Source organism: Nymphalis io, chromosome 15 (assembly GCF_905147045.1).
Source record: "Nymphalis io chromosome 15, ilAglIoxx1.1, whole genome shotgun sequence".
NCBI classification, from domain to species: domain Eukaryota; kingdom Metazoa; phylum Arthropoda; class Insecta; order Lepidoptera; family Nymphalidae; genus Nymphalis; species Nymphalis io.
This window is the reverse complement of record NC_065902.1, coordinates 1,378,889-1,396,161: the sequence shown is the minus strand read 5'-3', so window position 1 is coordinate 1,396,161 and position 17,273 is coordinate 1,378,889. Positions and strand designations below refer to the sequence as shown.

The 17,273-nt window shown below is 32.0% G+C and overlaps 1 protein-coding gene across 1 annotated transcript in view; it reads left to right on the top strand.

Moving 5' to 3' along the window:
• The window catches only part of LOC126773716 (mucin-2), a 61,199-nt gene extending 49,025 nt beyond the window's left edge, over window positions 1-12,174 (top strand). Inside the window, exons 7-19 of the mRNA XM_050494809.1 lie at window positions 519-704; window positions 1,056-1,296; window positions 1,491-1,596; window positions 2,060-2,194; window positions 2,490-2,587; window positions 2,707-2,829; window positions 3,405-3,637; window positions 4,223-4,328; window positions 4,566-4,695; window positions 5,468-5,584; window positions 5,966-6,205; window positions 6,568-6,714; window positions 6,821-12,174. Of these exons, the coding sequence (XP_050350766.1) occupies window positions 519-704; window positions 1,056-1,296; window positions 1,491-1,596; window positions 2,060-2,194; window positions 2,490-2,587; window positions 2,707-2,829; window positions 3,405-3,637; window positions 4,223-4,328; window positions 4,566-4,695; window positions 5,468-5,584; window positions 5,966-6,205; window positions 6,568-6,714; window positions 6,821-11,576 (6,618 nt within the window). The 3' untranslated portion in view covers window positions 11,577-12,174. The remainder of the gene's footprint in view (window positions 1-518; window positions 705-1,055; window positions 1,297-1,490; window positions 1,597-2,059; window positions 2,195-2,489; window positions 2,588-2,706; window positions 2,830-3,404; window positions 3,638-4,222; window positions 4,329-4,565; window positions 4,696-5,467; window positions 5,585-5,965; window positions 6,206-6,567; window positions 6,715-6,820) is intronic.
• The last annotated feature ends 5,099 nt before the right edge of the window (window positions 12,175-17,273 follow it).

Sequence of the window (17,273 nt, the reverse complement as noted above, 5' to 3'; positions counted from 1 at the left end):
TGCTAGATTAAAGTCTGTTCTTTGTTATTAAGGAAATATTTAAAAAAAAAAGGAATCTCGACACTTCTACAATTTCTCGAAATATCATATTTCTGTTAAAATCATATAGCCCTTAACTGATAAAAAAAAATTCGCATATCTATTTTATATAATTATAAGCTGTGCTGGAGTTACCTAATCTATAAATTTAAAAAAAGAACGTAATATATTTCATTGGTTAAGAATAGTTTTTTTTTTAATTCAAAAAGATACCCTTTTTTAAAGATTACAGAAGTGCTATCCGTAAAAACTTTCTTCATTAATCAACCGTGAAATATTGACAACCGACTTATGGTGATATATACTATTTTAATGCTTGAATTGTATAATATAAATGTTACAATTAGTATGATGAATGTCACATGTTCTGATATTTCACGACCGTTTGCAAAATTCTGCAGTGAATTTTGAGTTTGTTCTTACAGAACAGCCCTGTTGTAATAGTAAGTGTAATATAATAAAGTATTTCTTTTCTTTAGGATTACACCATTAAATTTTATCTCGAAAATGGTGCGGATGCTGACAAACTGGTGCTCGGAATTCCAACATATGGACGTTCGTACACGCTCTTCAATGCTGATGCGGTGGAGATCGGCTCACCCGCTGACGGGCCTGGTGAACAAGGAGACGCTACCAGGGAGAAGGGATACTTGGCATATTACGAGGTGAATATTTGAGATATTTTTCTACATCTGCCATTGGGTGCGGAACATTTTTTGCATAATTTATGATTAAGTGTCCCTATCTAAGTGGAATTTTATTTAATTTTTAACTGATTTCAAAAAAAGAAGAATGATATTTGATAACAATGTTTAGATATAATTGTTTTTGTTTATGAACCGATTTCAATGATTCTATTTAAGTTCGGTCCAAAAAAGGGATTCAATCTCAGTTACATTGGTATTGGATATTAACTTTTTTTCTAAGTGTGCATTCGCGCAATTTTTTATCCATAGACTTTTATTCAGTTTCCGTTTCCTAACATAATATCCAATAATAATTATTACATACCCCAGATTTGTGAAGCACTGAAACCGAAGAACAAGAAACGTGCAATCTCGTCCGATGAAGAATATGAAGAAGATTCGTCTTCAGATGAAGACTCGGAAGAAGAAGAAGAAGAGGATTGGACCATTATGTATCCAAACAAAAATGCAATGGGTCCTGTAGCTTATAAAGGCAACCAGTGGGTCGGCTACGATGACATTGACATCGTCAAGAAGAAAGGAGAATACGTCGCTGAGAATGGACTTGGAGGTTTGTTTTAATGTAATATTGGATAAAGAGGAACACGTGGTAAATCTCGCTTTAAAAATTGTGATAGTTAACATAACATTGCTTTATGTATGTTAAAAAAAATGTGGCTCAAATGCCGTCCATTTATATATTTTTTACTTATACCAATATTATGGATTTGACAAAATTTACGTATTATTTATTTAATCTACCAGGTATAATGTTTTGGTCGATCGACAACGACGATTTCCGAGGTACCTGCCACGGGAAACCCTATCCGCTGATCGAAGCTGCCAAAGAGGCGTACGTCTCTAAACTCGGGTAAGTTAAGTCAATTACATAACTTTGAGTTACAATAGCAAATTTTATTGTTTCTGGTATATATAGTTCTACATACGTTCGTTCTGGTACATACTGGTTCGTCCGTGTAGATATTGGTTTACAATGTATTGTAAATTATAGACTAGTGTTATTTCTGATTTTAATTTACAGTTTGTTTATACGAGGTAAACTAATTGGCTATTGATTGGATGGATACTTAAGAAATTAAATCGTTCCAATATCTCGCCTGCTTTTGTGATATCAAGTCTCTAGGGTAATAATGACAATGTCAATAATGTCAATAATATGTGAAATATGTGTTCAAATTTTCCAATTTTAACTTCTGTCTTTTTTTGCGTGTCGAATAAAAGAATTGTCCAATTACACTTTCGTCACAAAAAATTCAAATCTGACACTGTAATTGCTTATTCGTATTTTGAAATGTTAATATATTCTATTCTAGATCGACTGACAGACAGTTAACTGTAAAGGAGAAACCTAAACAATCAAGAGCTGGTGGTCGCAGAAGAAACCGTCCAAAGTCTAGTTCTACTACCACTACCACAACTACCACTACTACTACACCAAAGCCAACCAAGTAAGAAATATGTCGTATAAATTAAAAACAATAGCGGAGCCAAAGCGCTTTTTTCTTGCGTTGTTAATTTTATATTTTTTTAAATACAACTATAAAAACACAGTATATACTATAAGAGTAATATAAGTAATGTACTACTTATATACTATAACTACGTACCTTCTATCACTGGTACCTCTTAATTTAAATTATAAAAAATATGACCAAAAGCTAAATTAACATAACAAAATCAAGAATAATAAATAAACATTTGATATATTTTACAAATAAATGAATACATTTTACAATGTTTTAGGAGTAGCAAACGTAAAAGCGCTAGTACATCAATAAGTACGACTCCAAGTTGGAACATCATCACTCCGGAACCACCCACCACTCCTGATGCAGGCTCAGGTAAGATAAGATGTTAAGACACTTCACCTCACTTCTTCTGACTATGTTTTTACGAGTGTTAATTTTTTAATAATATACATAAATCACATAATTTTATTATATTTATATTTAAATTTCAGACTTCAAATGCAAAGAAGAAGGGTTCTTCCAACATCCTCGAGACTGCAAGAAGTACTTCTGGTGTCTTGACTCCGGTCCCTCAGATCTTGGCATCGTGGCTCATCAGTTTACTTGCCCATCTGGTAAGAATTTGATCGTCTTAGCTTTATTTTTAGATTTACGATTCTCCCTTTTGTGCATATCATAATAGACATACATAGATTAGCCCGTTGGCGCCTGACCATAGTAACCCAGCCTTCAACTCCTGGGTTGCGGATTCAATTTCTACCTGATATGGTTGCATTATGTATATAATAATAATATAATGTGTATTTATACACTTATTTAAATTACTCGTGTAAATATGTATATTAGAAGGCATATTACCTATAACGTAATATACTGAAATAAATACCTAATAATAAAATTGGTATAAAAAACAATTACCTACTTCATATATATTCGAACGCTGTTTACTGGAACAGGTTCCAATTCGATTATTATCTCACGATACTCTTCTTATCGATACTATAATAATGTCATTGACAATTAATTTTTTTTTTTATTAATAAGCATTTTCCTAACAACTTTTTAATTTCAAATTATGCATACTTTAAGTTGCGAAACACAATCGTTATCTGAAAATTAATTAAGAACTGTATATGTAGATGATAAATATGTATATGTACTAGTATAGTTATATAATCGAATATCGCAGGCCTTTACTTCAACAAGGCGGCCGACTCCTGTGACTTTGCCCGAAACGTCCTCTGCAAGAAGCCAACCGCCACCACGAAGGCAATCACTAAACCTACCACAGCTAAGACAACTGTCTCCACAACCACGACCACAACAACCACGACTACCACAAGGCGACCTATCAGATTGACGTCCAGAAGTTCTTTGCTGTTCAGGACCTCATCTACTACAACTACGACACCTGAACCTGAGGTAATCATACAGACCAAGATAAAGTGAGTGTGTTCAAAAAAAGGACCGTGAACTGGTGGTACACGCTATTTATTATATATTTGAAACCCATGCCCGTAGCTCGCAAAAAATCATGCTAAATGCTGGTAAGAGCGAATTACGAAGCATGTGTAGCTTGTATGCATGCTAGTCCTACCTGTTTGATTTTATCCTTCTATGTGGAAGTGGACAGAGAAATTATTTTAACTACACGAGATACGTAAAATATATATCATATTTGCTTATTAATAATAGCAAGTTATTATATTCATGTCGTAATGGTTTTACTGGTGGTAGAGCTTTGTGCAAAATCTTATGGTGCTGTATGTATATATATATATATATATATATATATATAGTATATAAAGCTGCAGATTGCTGCCTTATGTATATATCAGAAACATTATCTGATTAAAAAAAACCATTACTATAAAACTAAACTAAATAACAAAATGTTTAAGCACGTCAGTATTTTTAGGTATTACCTAATTTTTATCTGGTATAATGTTACTATTATACCAGATAAAAATAGTAAACAAAACCCTGAGTCAGTTAATTTTATTCCAGTCAAGCGAAGAAGACGAAGAAGAAGTAGATTCCGATGAAGCAGCTGACATAGATTCTGAAGATCCTAAAGTTATCAAAGAGCTGATCGATCTCATCAAGAAAGTCGGTATGTGCATATTAATTCTTATATGCAACAATATTTATGTTTCATTACTGTAGTCTGTGCTTGAGGCTTTGCAGAGCGTGAGATATATAATGTTATATAATGATATTAAAATATAAATTGCAACATAAAAAAAAGTAACAAAAATATTTGAATTCATATATTTAAATATCTGAATCTGTTTAATTGGGCTGAATCATGAATCATAATATAATTCTGTGATTTTAATAAAATTATCAGGTGGAGTAGAACAGTTGGAAAAACAGCTCAAGTTGTCAGGGACACCGGGAGCCGCCGTCACCGTGCCACCGTCCGCCATCAACACCAAACTCTACCAGCGTGTTCTCGAGAGGACCAGGGGCAAGAACAAGTGGGTGAAATATATATAGAAGGAAGGATATGAATCCGTTTGACGTTATGTATTGCATAATATCCCGAATAATATTTCATAGGACTTATAAAATTCAATGAATATTAAGTAAGCTGTTAAGTTTTTATTGAAACACATAGTTCGATTTATATTAATAATTATGTGGCCGATTGTTTTTATAGGCGACGGTAAAATAGAAGAAAGATATCAGATTGTTAATACTTTTTTTGTTCATATATAATGATAAAAGTCACCTCTGAAAGTGTAATAAGAGTACACTTCGATTTCGTGCTGGTTTTAATTGATTCTATTGTTTCTTTATCTATTCAACATATCGTAGATTTCGTAAACATTGAGAGATTGAACATTGATCATTATATACGCTAAAATACGCTAAAATTCTAAAAGGCACTGCATTATTTTAGTAAAGCTCTTATAAGTGCCTTACTGAAAAAAAACCTATAAAAATTATTTAACTAAAAGCTTAAAACAAAAATAATTTTAACAAAAAAATATAAATAGCAATTACAAAATAAATGCCTACGTACAACTTAAAATGATATATTTATAAAATGAAGTTGATTGATTTGTTATGCTCTGATTTTTTATGTATACAATACCTAATATGTATATACAAATATTATATATATTATGCACATATTATTTATAATATCGAATCGAGATTTTTTTTTTATTTATACTTTTACTTTACTAGATTCCGCTTATTTTAATTGACTTCATTGATTAAAGACGCAATTATATTTTTTATCAGATATGGTGATAACAGCATAACGGAAAATCCCGTTCAGAACAGTCGTCGAGGACCACAAAACGCTGGAATCGAACCATCACCCGACAAAAACAGACTACTCAGAAAAGAAAGGCCACAGTGAGTTTTAAATAATATCTATTTTGAAATTTGATACACGTAAATCCTAACTAATATTATAAATTGAGTTGTGAATGTGTTTGTTTGTTACGCTTTCTCGTCTTAACTACTCAACCGATCATTATGATGTTTTGCATATACGTGGTCAAAGGGACAGATAAGGAAACGTACATAACACGGGCGAAGTCGCAAGCTGAACCTAGTTATTAATATGTAATTAAATAATTGTTGTACAAATAAACACTTCAAATATATCAATAGATATAAATATGCTGTTGGAATATAATAGTTATACATACATTCTTCGGTATATTGTATCCCAATGATACGAATTTTGATTATATAAGGAATTGCTTAACTAAAAGCTTTGATTTTATACAGATACGTAACGATAAACCGTTCGAGACCTGCTGTCTCATCAACGACGCCATTATCAGGAGAAAGCGAGGAAGAGGAAGAGGAAGAAGAATCAGAAGAAGTTTCACAAATATCCAGAACGAGAGTCCAACAGCGGACTGATTATGACAACTCAATCGGAACAACAGCAAAACCACTTCAATATGTGAATATTCGAAGATCGAGACCAACCACAGCAGCAACAGACGCACCTGACGACTCTAGGTGAGAAATACTTTTTAGTGCTATTTTGAACACGTAAACTGTACTATTTTACCACCAAACATTTACTACTAACCATGCCATGCATTTGGAATGCGCGATTCTACTAAGTGGAATATCTTAGCTTTTAATGTTTATCTGCTGTGATTTAATATCCACTATCTATATATCTATTATTTGAAGTATGTTCAGAAAAGTAAGACATATAAATTTAATGTGTATATGTTTTCTGTATTTTGGTTTTATTTATTGTTATTATTACTATTGTATCTTGGTAGTTCAAGAACAGTGCGTGTGTGTGTGACATAGTTTATTTTTTACACAATTTTTATTTTATTTGACTGATTGTAAATTAAATTTACCAGAAATGCTTTGTTCGAACGTGTCGAGCCATACGTGGCCGTTGCCGAGTCACCCAATTCACTGGACATAGCGAGCTCGCGACGCGAGAATACTCCCGAATATGTTACCATAAGGAGAACGCGGCCAACCGCTGAAACTACTACTCTAAAGTAAGTAATTGCAAATTTGTAATTTATTATTATAATATTAAGTTAAATTTAACGTTTTAATTGAAAGCAGCAATTTTTAATTAAAATAAATTATATTTAATTTTAGATATCAAGAATCAGAAGAGGAAAAATATCAAGAGACAGCATTAGAAAGAGAAATTAGTTCGCAGTCAGCACAACCGCAGTACACTTCTGTTATCAGAACAAGGTCTACCACTCTTATTCCTATCGAGGAACCAAGTAGTCCTGAGCCGACCACAATCCTATCTGTTCAAATATCATCCTTATTAAACGGACCAAGTTCAGAAGAGGTAGAAAATCCACCTGAAACTTCTTCTATAATTACTCAAACAACGGAGTTGCCTGAACCGGATACAACAACTACGTCGACGACGATTATAACAACCACACCCACGACTACGACGACCACTCCACCACCTCCACCTACTTTATCAACAAGAGGTTCTATATTGAGACGCCGAGGATCTACCACGCCCACCACAACAGCAGTCCCCATTTCTACAACTCAGGTAAGTTCTAGGAATTATTCATTCATCCGTAGACGTAGACCATTATCTCAACCCAACGAGATATCAGAATCAAACGAAGCAATAGAAAATGTAAGGAAAATTAGGTCAACTACTCCTGACAGTCGAGAAGTTGATGGTGTAAAAACCGACGGTAATAGCGGTGTCATTAAAAGGTTTAGGAGTAGATTACAAACTTCACGTAATGGTGATTCGATTCCTGCCGCTGCATCGTCGATTTCAAGAGGTGAGTTTCGGCCACAATTGAGCAAAGATGAGGTAATATCGTTAACACCAATTGACGTAGATAGTTCCGAAATTAATGAAAATGAAGAAGTTACTATAGACAACATTGAGAAGATACGCGCCAGAGCTCCCACGACTATTGCTGATAAAGCTGAAGATAGTGAAGTTTCTGCTGCTACTATAGATGAAAGGCGACCTAGTATTTTTCCAAGAGGGAGAGGTAAATTTCCTTCGTTCACAACACAGGCTATCGGTAAATCTGTCACAACAGAGTCTTCTTTAAATCGAAGACGTCCTTCTTTTGCCAGATTTACTCCTCGTCCTTTTGCGAGAACTATTTCAACTACAAGTCTATCTGAAAATAAATTAGAAAATGAAATTGACTCTGTAACTCAGAGGACACGTTCTCGCTTATCGTATACAAGAGGAAGGACACAGTCATCATCAGTATCACCACCAATATTTCAAGCTAGGAAATTACCATTCCCATCTCGACAATCAACGACTAGACCGAGATTAATTTCAGAAAATGATGATGAAGAAATAGATAACAAAAATGATGATATTACTTTATCAGAAACTGCTATAGAAGAAAATGAACATGATGGAACAACAGCAGATGAAGAATCACAAAAGAAATCAAAAACATCAGCAGAAAGGTTAGAAATTATACCTTCTGAGGAATCTAGTTCAGATAAAAACGGAAAAAGAAAGTTTAGAGTTATTCGAAGGCGGCCAACACCGTCCACGTCTGAAGTACCTTTATCTAATACAGAAACTACTACAGCAATTACCCGAATTCGCAAAATTATAAGAAAAAAGTTAAAGCCAATCGATGATGACTCTGAAACAGTGACGAAAACTGTAGGTTTAATTAATGCTGGATTTAAAGATCCACCAAAAGACTTTATTAATTATGGAGAAAAAACTCGAATAACAACTGCTTCTGTGCCATCTATCGATGAATATAGAACTACCACAGAAATTGATGAAGGCTTAGAACAAAATACTGAATTACTTAAAGAAATTTTACCTGATACACCCAGACTACAAGTTCAAACTGAAACCGTTATTATAGAACAAGACATTGAGACAATAAAAAAGGATGAAAATAAAGAAGTGGAAGAAAAAATTGTCACTTCAGAAAAAGAAGAAAAACCAGAAGTCGTTCTTAATACCGAAGAAATGAAATTAAGTTTATCAGATAACAAGGAACCAACTTTAATAAAAGATGATATGGAGAATACAGAAACAAGTACTGAGAGTGCTTCATCATTAATAGAAGATAACAGCAAAATATCACAAAGAAACGAAACTGACTCAGAAAGTGCTACGACAACAGAAAATATTACACGTAAAATTGTTGTTGAAGAAATAGCTACTACTGAGTTATCACTCAGTGAAACTGAAACGTCAGTTGAGACTACTACAACTAGCACTACACAACTAACATCACCTTCGCCAAGATCAAGATTACCATACAGACCACCTAAAAGATTATTTACATCTACAACTGAGGCTACACCATCTAGTAGTAGAACATTTAGCCGAAAGTATAATCCTGGAGCATACACTAGTCCTTCAACTGTTGAAAGGCCAGGTTTCTTTAGTAGAGGAACCACTAAACGGCCCTTGTTTTCCAGGACATTTACTAGGAGAACATTCCCTACGGTTAGGACAACGCCCAAATTCCAATTAGAAGATGAGGAAGAGTATTCGGATGAAGAAATTCTGGATGAAGAACCAGAAAATCCTTTTGTTTTTGTTCCACCTACTAAACTTTTTACAAGAAAACCTGATTCAGAAGAATATGACGACGATTTAGACGAAGAAGAAGAAACATATAATGAAGAAGATGATTTAAAAGAAACACCAGAAGAAGAAATTTATGAAGATGAAGAACCACCAGTAACATTCAAACCTTCATCTAAAAGACCGCAATTTAAACCTAAAATTATAAATTCAAACACTTTTAGGACTTCAACGTCCACTACAGAAATCCCTCGACGTTTGATTGGAAATAATCAAAACAAAACGACAGTCTACAATAGATTTGGAGGTAATAAACCAGTAAATGATACTAAAAAACGCGTTCAAAATGTACCACCTGGTTACAATGTACCTAAATCAATCCAAAATGTAAATTTGAAAAATTCAACGAAACAGCCTCTTTATACTACAAAGAGCGTAATAGTAGAAACAACAATCGATTCTATTATAAAAGAAAATGAACAGACAACAACTGAAACTGATGAATATCTTTATATGACAGAGACAAGCACCTCAATTCCGTCTCAGACATTATCCTCTAACGACACTGAAAATGAAACTGAGACTCCTATGGAAATAGATAATAGTTCTGATGATTATTTGGAATTCACTACAAATTATCCAAGTACTCAAGATTCAGGAATAATAAACCAAACAGATATGGAAACTGATACCGAAACTGTAGGGGATACGCCTACTACAAGAATAGTTGAAAATAATTTTGAAACTACAACTGACGAACCCGAAACTACAAGTCAAATTGCTCCCGTTGCACCTATAGTGAAAACTCAATTTAATAAATTATTTTCAATAAGTAGGGTCGTTGAAGTATCTTCAAAACTAGATAAACATAGATTAAATAAAAACAATGAAACTACTCTCATCGAAGAAGGTAAAGTAATGGTTGAGAAAAAACCTACAGTGGATAAAATTGGCGAAGTTAGTAGATACAGCCTCATCAAAATAGTAGAAGATGAAATCCCGATTTACTTGACTAAACTCGGACATGTATATCCCGTAGATAATCCTCCAGATAATCCTATTCGAATTGATGAAGCTCGTAACGCAAGAGCATTAGTTGACTATTTAGATATTCCAAAAGAAAACCTTGTCGCTTCAGAGAGTATGAATGAAGGTTATAGACATATCAATATAGTATCTGACCAACTAAAATATTTGGAAAAAGGTCAAGTGGAGCATATATCAGACGATGATTTCTTAAGTTACGTAAATGATGACAAAAAAGTTGAAAAACTCGAAGACGATCTAACATACAATTCAAACTGGCAATTCATCCCTGCTGCCTATGAGAATGAAAAAATAAAACAGGTTAAATCTGCTAAAAGTTTTGAAGTAGTAACGCCGCGTTTAATGTTGACAGATCCATCGACATTGCCTTTAGAAGCCTTATTTCAAACGGAAAATCCAATCATGGCGAGAAAAGTTACTGACGATAAAAGTAAACAGCCATTTGTTGTTTATTCTGCCCCTGTACCTACTCAAGAAGAAGAAGCTAACCTTCTCAAAATAAAAATAATTAAACCGCAAATGAGTCGAAGTATAGAAACTTTTGCAAGAGGTAAAGAATTAAAAGGACCTTCTGTTATTGTGGAGTCTACAGTAAAATATCCCATTAGTATATCTATTTTGAAACAGTCTCCTCAAACAACCCATATTAACGAAACTGTATTATCTACAACAAATAGTCCACCCAGTAATAATACAACATTCTCAACGACAACGACTAATACACAAACAACGTCAGTGATAACAGAAAACATCAGGACGAGTCCTATTGTAGAACTATTAACTACAACTGAAGCAATACCAGAACAAGTAATGGTTGAAAAAATAACAGAAACGCATCATTCAACATTACTAACTTCTACTGAAATACCCGTGACTACAGATACCGTCCAAGAAGAGATAACCACATTAAAGATATCTGCACTAGATGCTAAAAGAGCAAAATACGGTCTTCCAAGGAGACCTATCAAACCCTCAAATCTCACCAAATTTAGTTCGGTGACGCGAACCACGGCTAAAATAAATATAACACCAAGAACCATTCAAAGAAATAACAAAACGTCCAGTTTTAATCCAAGTATATCACGATTCTCAGGGAATAGGGCACAAAACATACCTGTGGATTTAAGAAAGAAATCTATTACGCCTAAAGTAGCAAAAACCTTCACTACTGAGTCGCCACGGTCGACAACTGAGAGGAAATTGTTTATAAAACCAATAAGACCGCTGCGACCTTCATTCGTGCCGAAACGATTTACAACGTTACCACCTACTCTGCCTGGAGACACTTAAAAATTATTGGAAACATGAATTCTTTGCAGAAGCCAAAATATTAATTAGATTTTTCATTTAAAATCTGTATATTTAGTTGGGTTGGTATAGTTGGTTAAGAAATGAAATGCTTTTTAAACTTCGATTTTTTAGAACCACAATTCTTCTTAGATGAATACAGATTTTTGGTTAACTATTTTATTTTTTATTTAAAAGAATTTAATGAGGTATTGTGTGGTGTTAGATATTTTCCTTGTAAAAATCCTAAGAAATCGTTTTTTTCTTACCGCATTTCATTTGCAATGGGTGTGCTTGTATATATAGACGTATCATCAGTTTCAGTATAGTCATGTTATAAAGATTCATAGCTTTAATTTAGATATTTATGAGAGATGAAAGTTTTTACCAAAAATGTATATTTTATTCTTAGTTCGTTTTGGTATAAAAGCTTTCGCGCACAAATTGTCATAGGTTATGATTAGTTTAAACTTATTTAATGATTCGTAATTAACTAATAATTTACGTTACCATATGTATAAATTATCGGGCGTAATGTAATGATTATATATTGTAACTTGAAAAAAAATAAAACTTTGTAATAAAATGTTAGTAAACATAATTTGATTATTTCATAATAACCAATTTAAATGTACATATCTAACAAACGTTAACAGGTCAACACAATCTTTTATATTTTATAAATAGAATATCACTGTTTTTATTATCATCATGTTGGGATCACCAAAACACTGAAAGGTAAGTACGAAACAAATGTTATAACCAGCAAGGACTGTTACACAACTCAAAATACTACTAATATATTTTAATTACATATATTATTTGTTATATGTAAAACAAGATAACATAGTAATAAAAAGTAAACGATACAATAAGTAATTTTAATACTTTTTTCATAATATTTGTTAGTTCTACAATAAAGGCCTAAAATATTATGCCGTTTTATTGTAATAACTAATTTAAGACGTTTATTGGTTAGATTGGCTTTATTATTGTGTAGTTCAGAAAACATTCATTTACATCCAGAATGTTTTAAACCAATCTACGGTATAATTAAATAATTACAATTAAACAATTACTGGAAAATACATATTCACGTATGCCAAACATAAAAGGTTTGTCTACAAAATAATCTCCCACGCTTAGTAAATCTTTCAATTTTAGCCACTTTCCTATCGAATAGCATTGTTTCGTTTCTTATGAACTTCAAACAATGCTGTTGTTAGCAATATTGCATTATTTTCGTGTAAATAACGTTGCTTTGTTGTTATAACGCGTTTTCTCTTTGTTGTTTATTGACCTTAGCAATCATGACATTGTGATTTTTTGCTCAATTAGATAGTTAATTGAACGACAATCTTTAATAGAAATTCAAAAATGACATGAGTTTTTATGAGCTCAATTATATTTTTACTGTAATTTTACTAAATAGTTTATTTTTAATTATTTCATTTTCAAATATGTTCGACAATAGACATTGTTTTTAAATGGCAAATATTATGTCGCTACAAATGACATATTTTTGCGAATTATAATAATTTTGTTTTGGCACGCAATGACCGACATTTTCGTACCATTTATGGTCGTACCTGTCTATGGGCCTACATTTAGATTGCCCTTCTCTTGACTTCGACTTGAATTGAAATAATATCTTAGATTCTTCAGAATAGTTGTAACTTGTAAGATTATTCTATCGTATAGTTATATAGCGTGTGTTGAATAAATAATTGTAGCTTTAACTATAAATATTTTAATGCGGTTATTATTTAAACAATACTGTCTATTGTCTATATAACAATGCTATTGAATGTCAAATCAATGATGATAGAAAGAGAAAAATCTGTGTTTAATACTTGCTATACATTTATAAGTCAAGCAGTTACTTTTTCTAAAAATAGGTACCTACATATAACATTTAGTTAGGAACTATTATCAAGATAAATTTGTATTATTATATCAAATACTATATATAGTTAACCTCTTTGATACAACCCCTGTTAAAGATGAAAAATACAAAAATATATGGATGGATATATTACATTTTCTTAAAACGAAATTTATAAATTACGTCATATTTATTGCGTATTTTTTATATTTTTTAATATCTTTAGGAGAAGCATTGTTAAGGAAATATAAAACAATAACAAATGTAGCTTATATAAAGTTGACTCTTTTGTTCGGCACGTAACTTAATCACAATAGTAATAATAATAGTAGAGATAGAAGGGTTAATTATATATAATAATGTAAGGTTGTGTTGCTTATAACGAGCAACCCATGTTATTTAACCCCAATTGCTTTATGAATGCAGGCAGTCTAACAATATTTAGGTTGCAAACTCGAATTACCAAGAGGGCAGGACCATGAGGTTAATTTTAGTTGAAGGTAAAAATAGTGAATAAAAATAATACTGCTATTAAAAAAAGAGCTCGAGTAGATAAAAATACCGTTTCGTATGGAAGTTATTTCATTTAATGAGTGTAAATGAGATTAATAATTAATTATATAGAAGATTGATGAAATATTGATATTATATTTTTTTTGGTATTTATTTGTCACAAATAAAACCGTCAAACACTTATCTTTTAAACATAGTCAGATTTGACTCAAAATGGCTACATATTATATTATAACTAGATAATAACTAGAAAATTATATATTTAAAGTATAATATTTTATAATAAAACACATTAAAGTTACTTTTAATTATAACAAATTCAGAGAAAGACTATTTTAATTTTATAGTTTTATATCTTACAATTTGGGTTGCAAAATATATTGACTGCATATTTGCATTTTTTTTTATCAATCATACAAATATGGCAAACTAAAGGCAGATGTATAAGTCGTGACCGGCTCGATGGGATTGCGTATTGCGTCTTTTGCAATATAACTTTGAGTAGGAGATGTGTTTAAGGAAAATAATAGTATTATTTTTTTGAGAAAGTGCTTGCATATATTTTTTTATTGGATACGTATCAATTGAATTTATATAATTTAGTACCTTTACGAGTACTCGTATACATTGTTAGTTAATAAATATACAGCAGATAGATAGATATTTTGGTATGAATTAAAAACATAACTTTTAAAATATAGGCATGAAGTACAATACACTTTAAAAAAAAATTAAAAAACGTAGTTAAGAACGTAATTGTATCATAAAGACGTATATTTTTATTAATTTAATTTAATAATAATAATTTACAGAGCGTATATGTATAAACAAATAGTTCCTACTTCTTTTTTCAAAATTCGTTTCGGGATTATTTTTTTAGTCACAATATACTATTAAAAATAGTTACGTAGCTGGTAATCATCAGTTGTAGTTAATAAAAGGTTGTTGTAAATATTTCACTACACGTGGTGACACACTGGATGAATCTGCGTATATATTTCGTCATTCAAGATTCTCATTCTTAATTGAGCAAGACAACCATGGTCGAGATACTCAAGCACTGTTAAGACCCACTTTTCAAAATATTTATGAAGATTTCCAGTGAACTGTTGACAGATTTAATTTTAATTTAATAATACTGGCAATACTAAAATATAACATTATTTATATTAAAAATTTAGCTATATACTATATACTCTAATAGCAGCGGGAGTAAAGATAAACAAACTCTTTTATTTACATGTTCCATGTGACTTGCTAATAGCTCTGCTATATAATGCACTACGAATAGTTCGTAATACACAATTCCAAAATTTCGATAACAATTTATTCAGTAACAGCCTGTTAATGTCCCACTGCTGGACTAAGGCCTCCTCCCCTTTTGAGGAGAAGTTTGTGGAGCTTATTCCACCACGCTGCTCCAATGCGGTTTGGTAGAATACACATGTGGCAGAATTTCAATGAAATTAGACACATGCAGGTTTCCTCACGATGTTTTCCTTCACCGTTAAGCACGAGATGAATTATAATCACAAATTAAGCACATGAAAATACAGTGGTGCTTGCCCGTGTTTGAACCCACGATCATCGGATAAGATTCACGCGTTCTAACCACTGGGCCATCTCGGCAATTTATTCGACATACTAAATCCATTTTTTCACCAATCCATAACGAATACCATACATTATATTAGAAATAAAAGAATAAGCTCCAAACCTCCTCAAAAAGGAGAGGAGGCCTTAGCCCAGCAGTGGGACATTAAGAAGCTGTTACTAATATTACTATATTAGAAATCGATTAATGATGTTAGGGCAATTAAATGTCAAAATAAATTAAGGAATACGTTGCGCACACCAGTAAAGCTCCCAGTCGGCATTATTTTTTCCGACATATTTAACAATCATTGTTATATTTTAGCCAATTTACACTTAATTAAAGAATACGCGTAAACTTTTCTCATTAATTCATTCGGCCATTAGTAAAAACCGTACGAAAATCCGTTCATGAATTTATTGTGTTCAGACAGAGAGACAGACAGACGCAGAACCCCCTGCGTCTTGTACTTTGTTTTGTTTGTTTGTAGCCGCACTTTGTTTTGTAATATGTAGTGATAGTAATAAATGTAACCAAATGTTGCACATCCACTCCGTATCTCCTCCATATCCGTATCTTAATGACACATGTGTACAAATTACTTCACGGAAATCTTCCGCGATCATTTCAACTTTATGTTCCGTGAAAATATAGTGGTGTAATACTCGTCCAGGTAATCGTATCAGACTGATCTTTACGATTTTCTCATTAAATACTGTTTCTATAATATTAATTGCCTTGATTACGGAGTTGTTTAACATTATGCTTGCAAACTACATTTGAGAGATATGATAAAAATTATACAATAGTAAGCTACAGTTAAAATATATATTTAAAAACAAGTCATTACTTAGCGGTTATTTCGAAAAAGATACAATAATGATGCGTTGTATGTTGATATATAAATAGTGTGACGACATACCATCATGGTACTTATTTCAATTTAAAAAAATAATAATTAAATTCTAGATTAATAAAGAGGAAATCACAGCTTTCAACTAAACCAGTAGAGTAAAACTGGCTTAAAATTTGGTTGCAAGTTTTGACTCACTTTACACATATTATAACGATAATTAGTATTATTTTCCGGTTTGAAGGTTTAGTGAGCCAGTGTAACTACAGGCAAAAGGGACATAATATCTTAACCACCAAGATTGGTGGCACATTGCCGATGCAGGGAATTGTTAATATTTCATAGACCGCCAATGTCTATAGGCTGTGGCATTTACCATCAGATGAGCCATGTGCCCGTCCGTCTGCCTAATTATATTAAAAAGAATCTTTTTTACTACTAAAATTGACGTAGTAAAAATGTTAAGCACAAGCCTAGACACCGAGAGACTGAGGAGTTGAATTGCATCTAAGATTAGTTTTTCTGTTTATCTTATGAGGTTTTAATTCTGTGAAATTTTATTTGACCACAAGGCTAGTTTTCAAATTAGCGTTCGTAATATTTAGATTTTAATCAAAAACGTAATGTGTTGAAGTGTTAATCGAAACAAGTTTTAAAATCTAAATGTAAAATAATAATATGTTCTGTTATATTGCTTTGTTGTTTAAAAAATATAAGGTTAAAATAATACAAACATCCTACAAGTAAGAATTCTGAAATTCTATATTTTCCTTTAATAAGATTGACAACCAATTTATTTGTCATTTGTGCCCTTAAAATTGACAGTTAATAATTAAGCAAAATATAGTTATATCA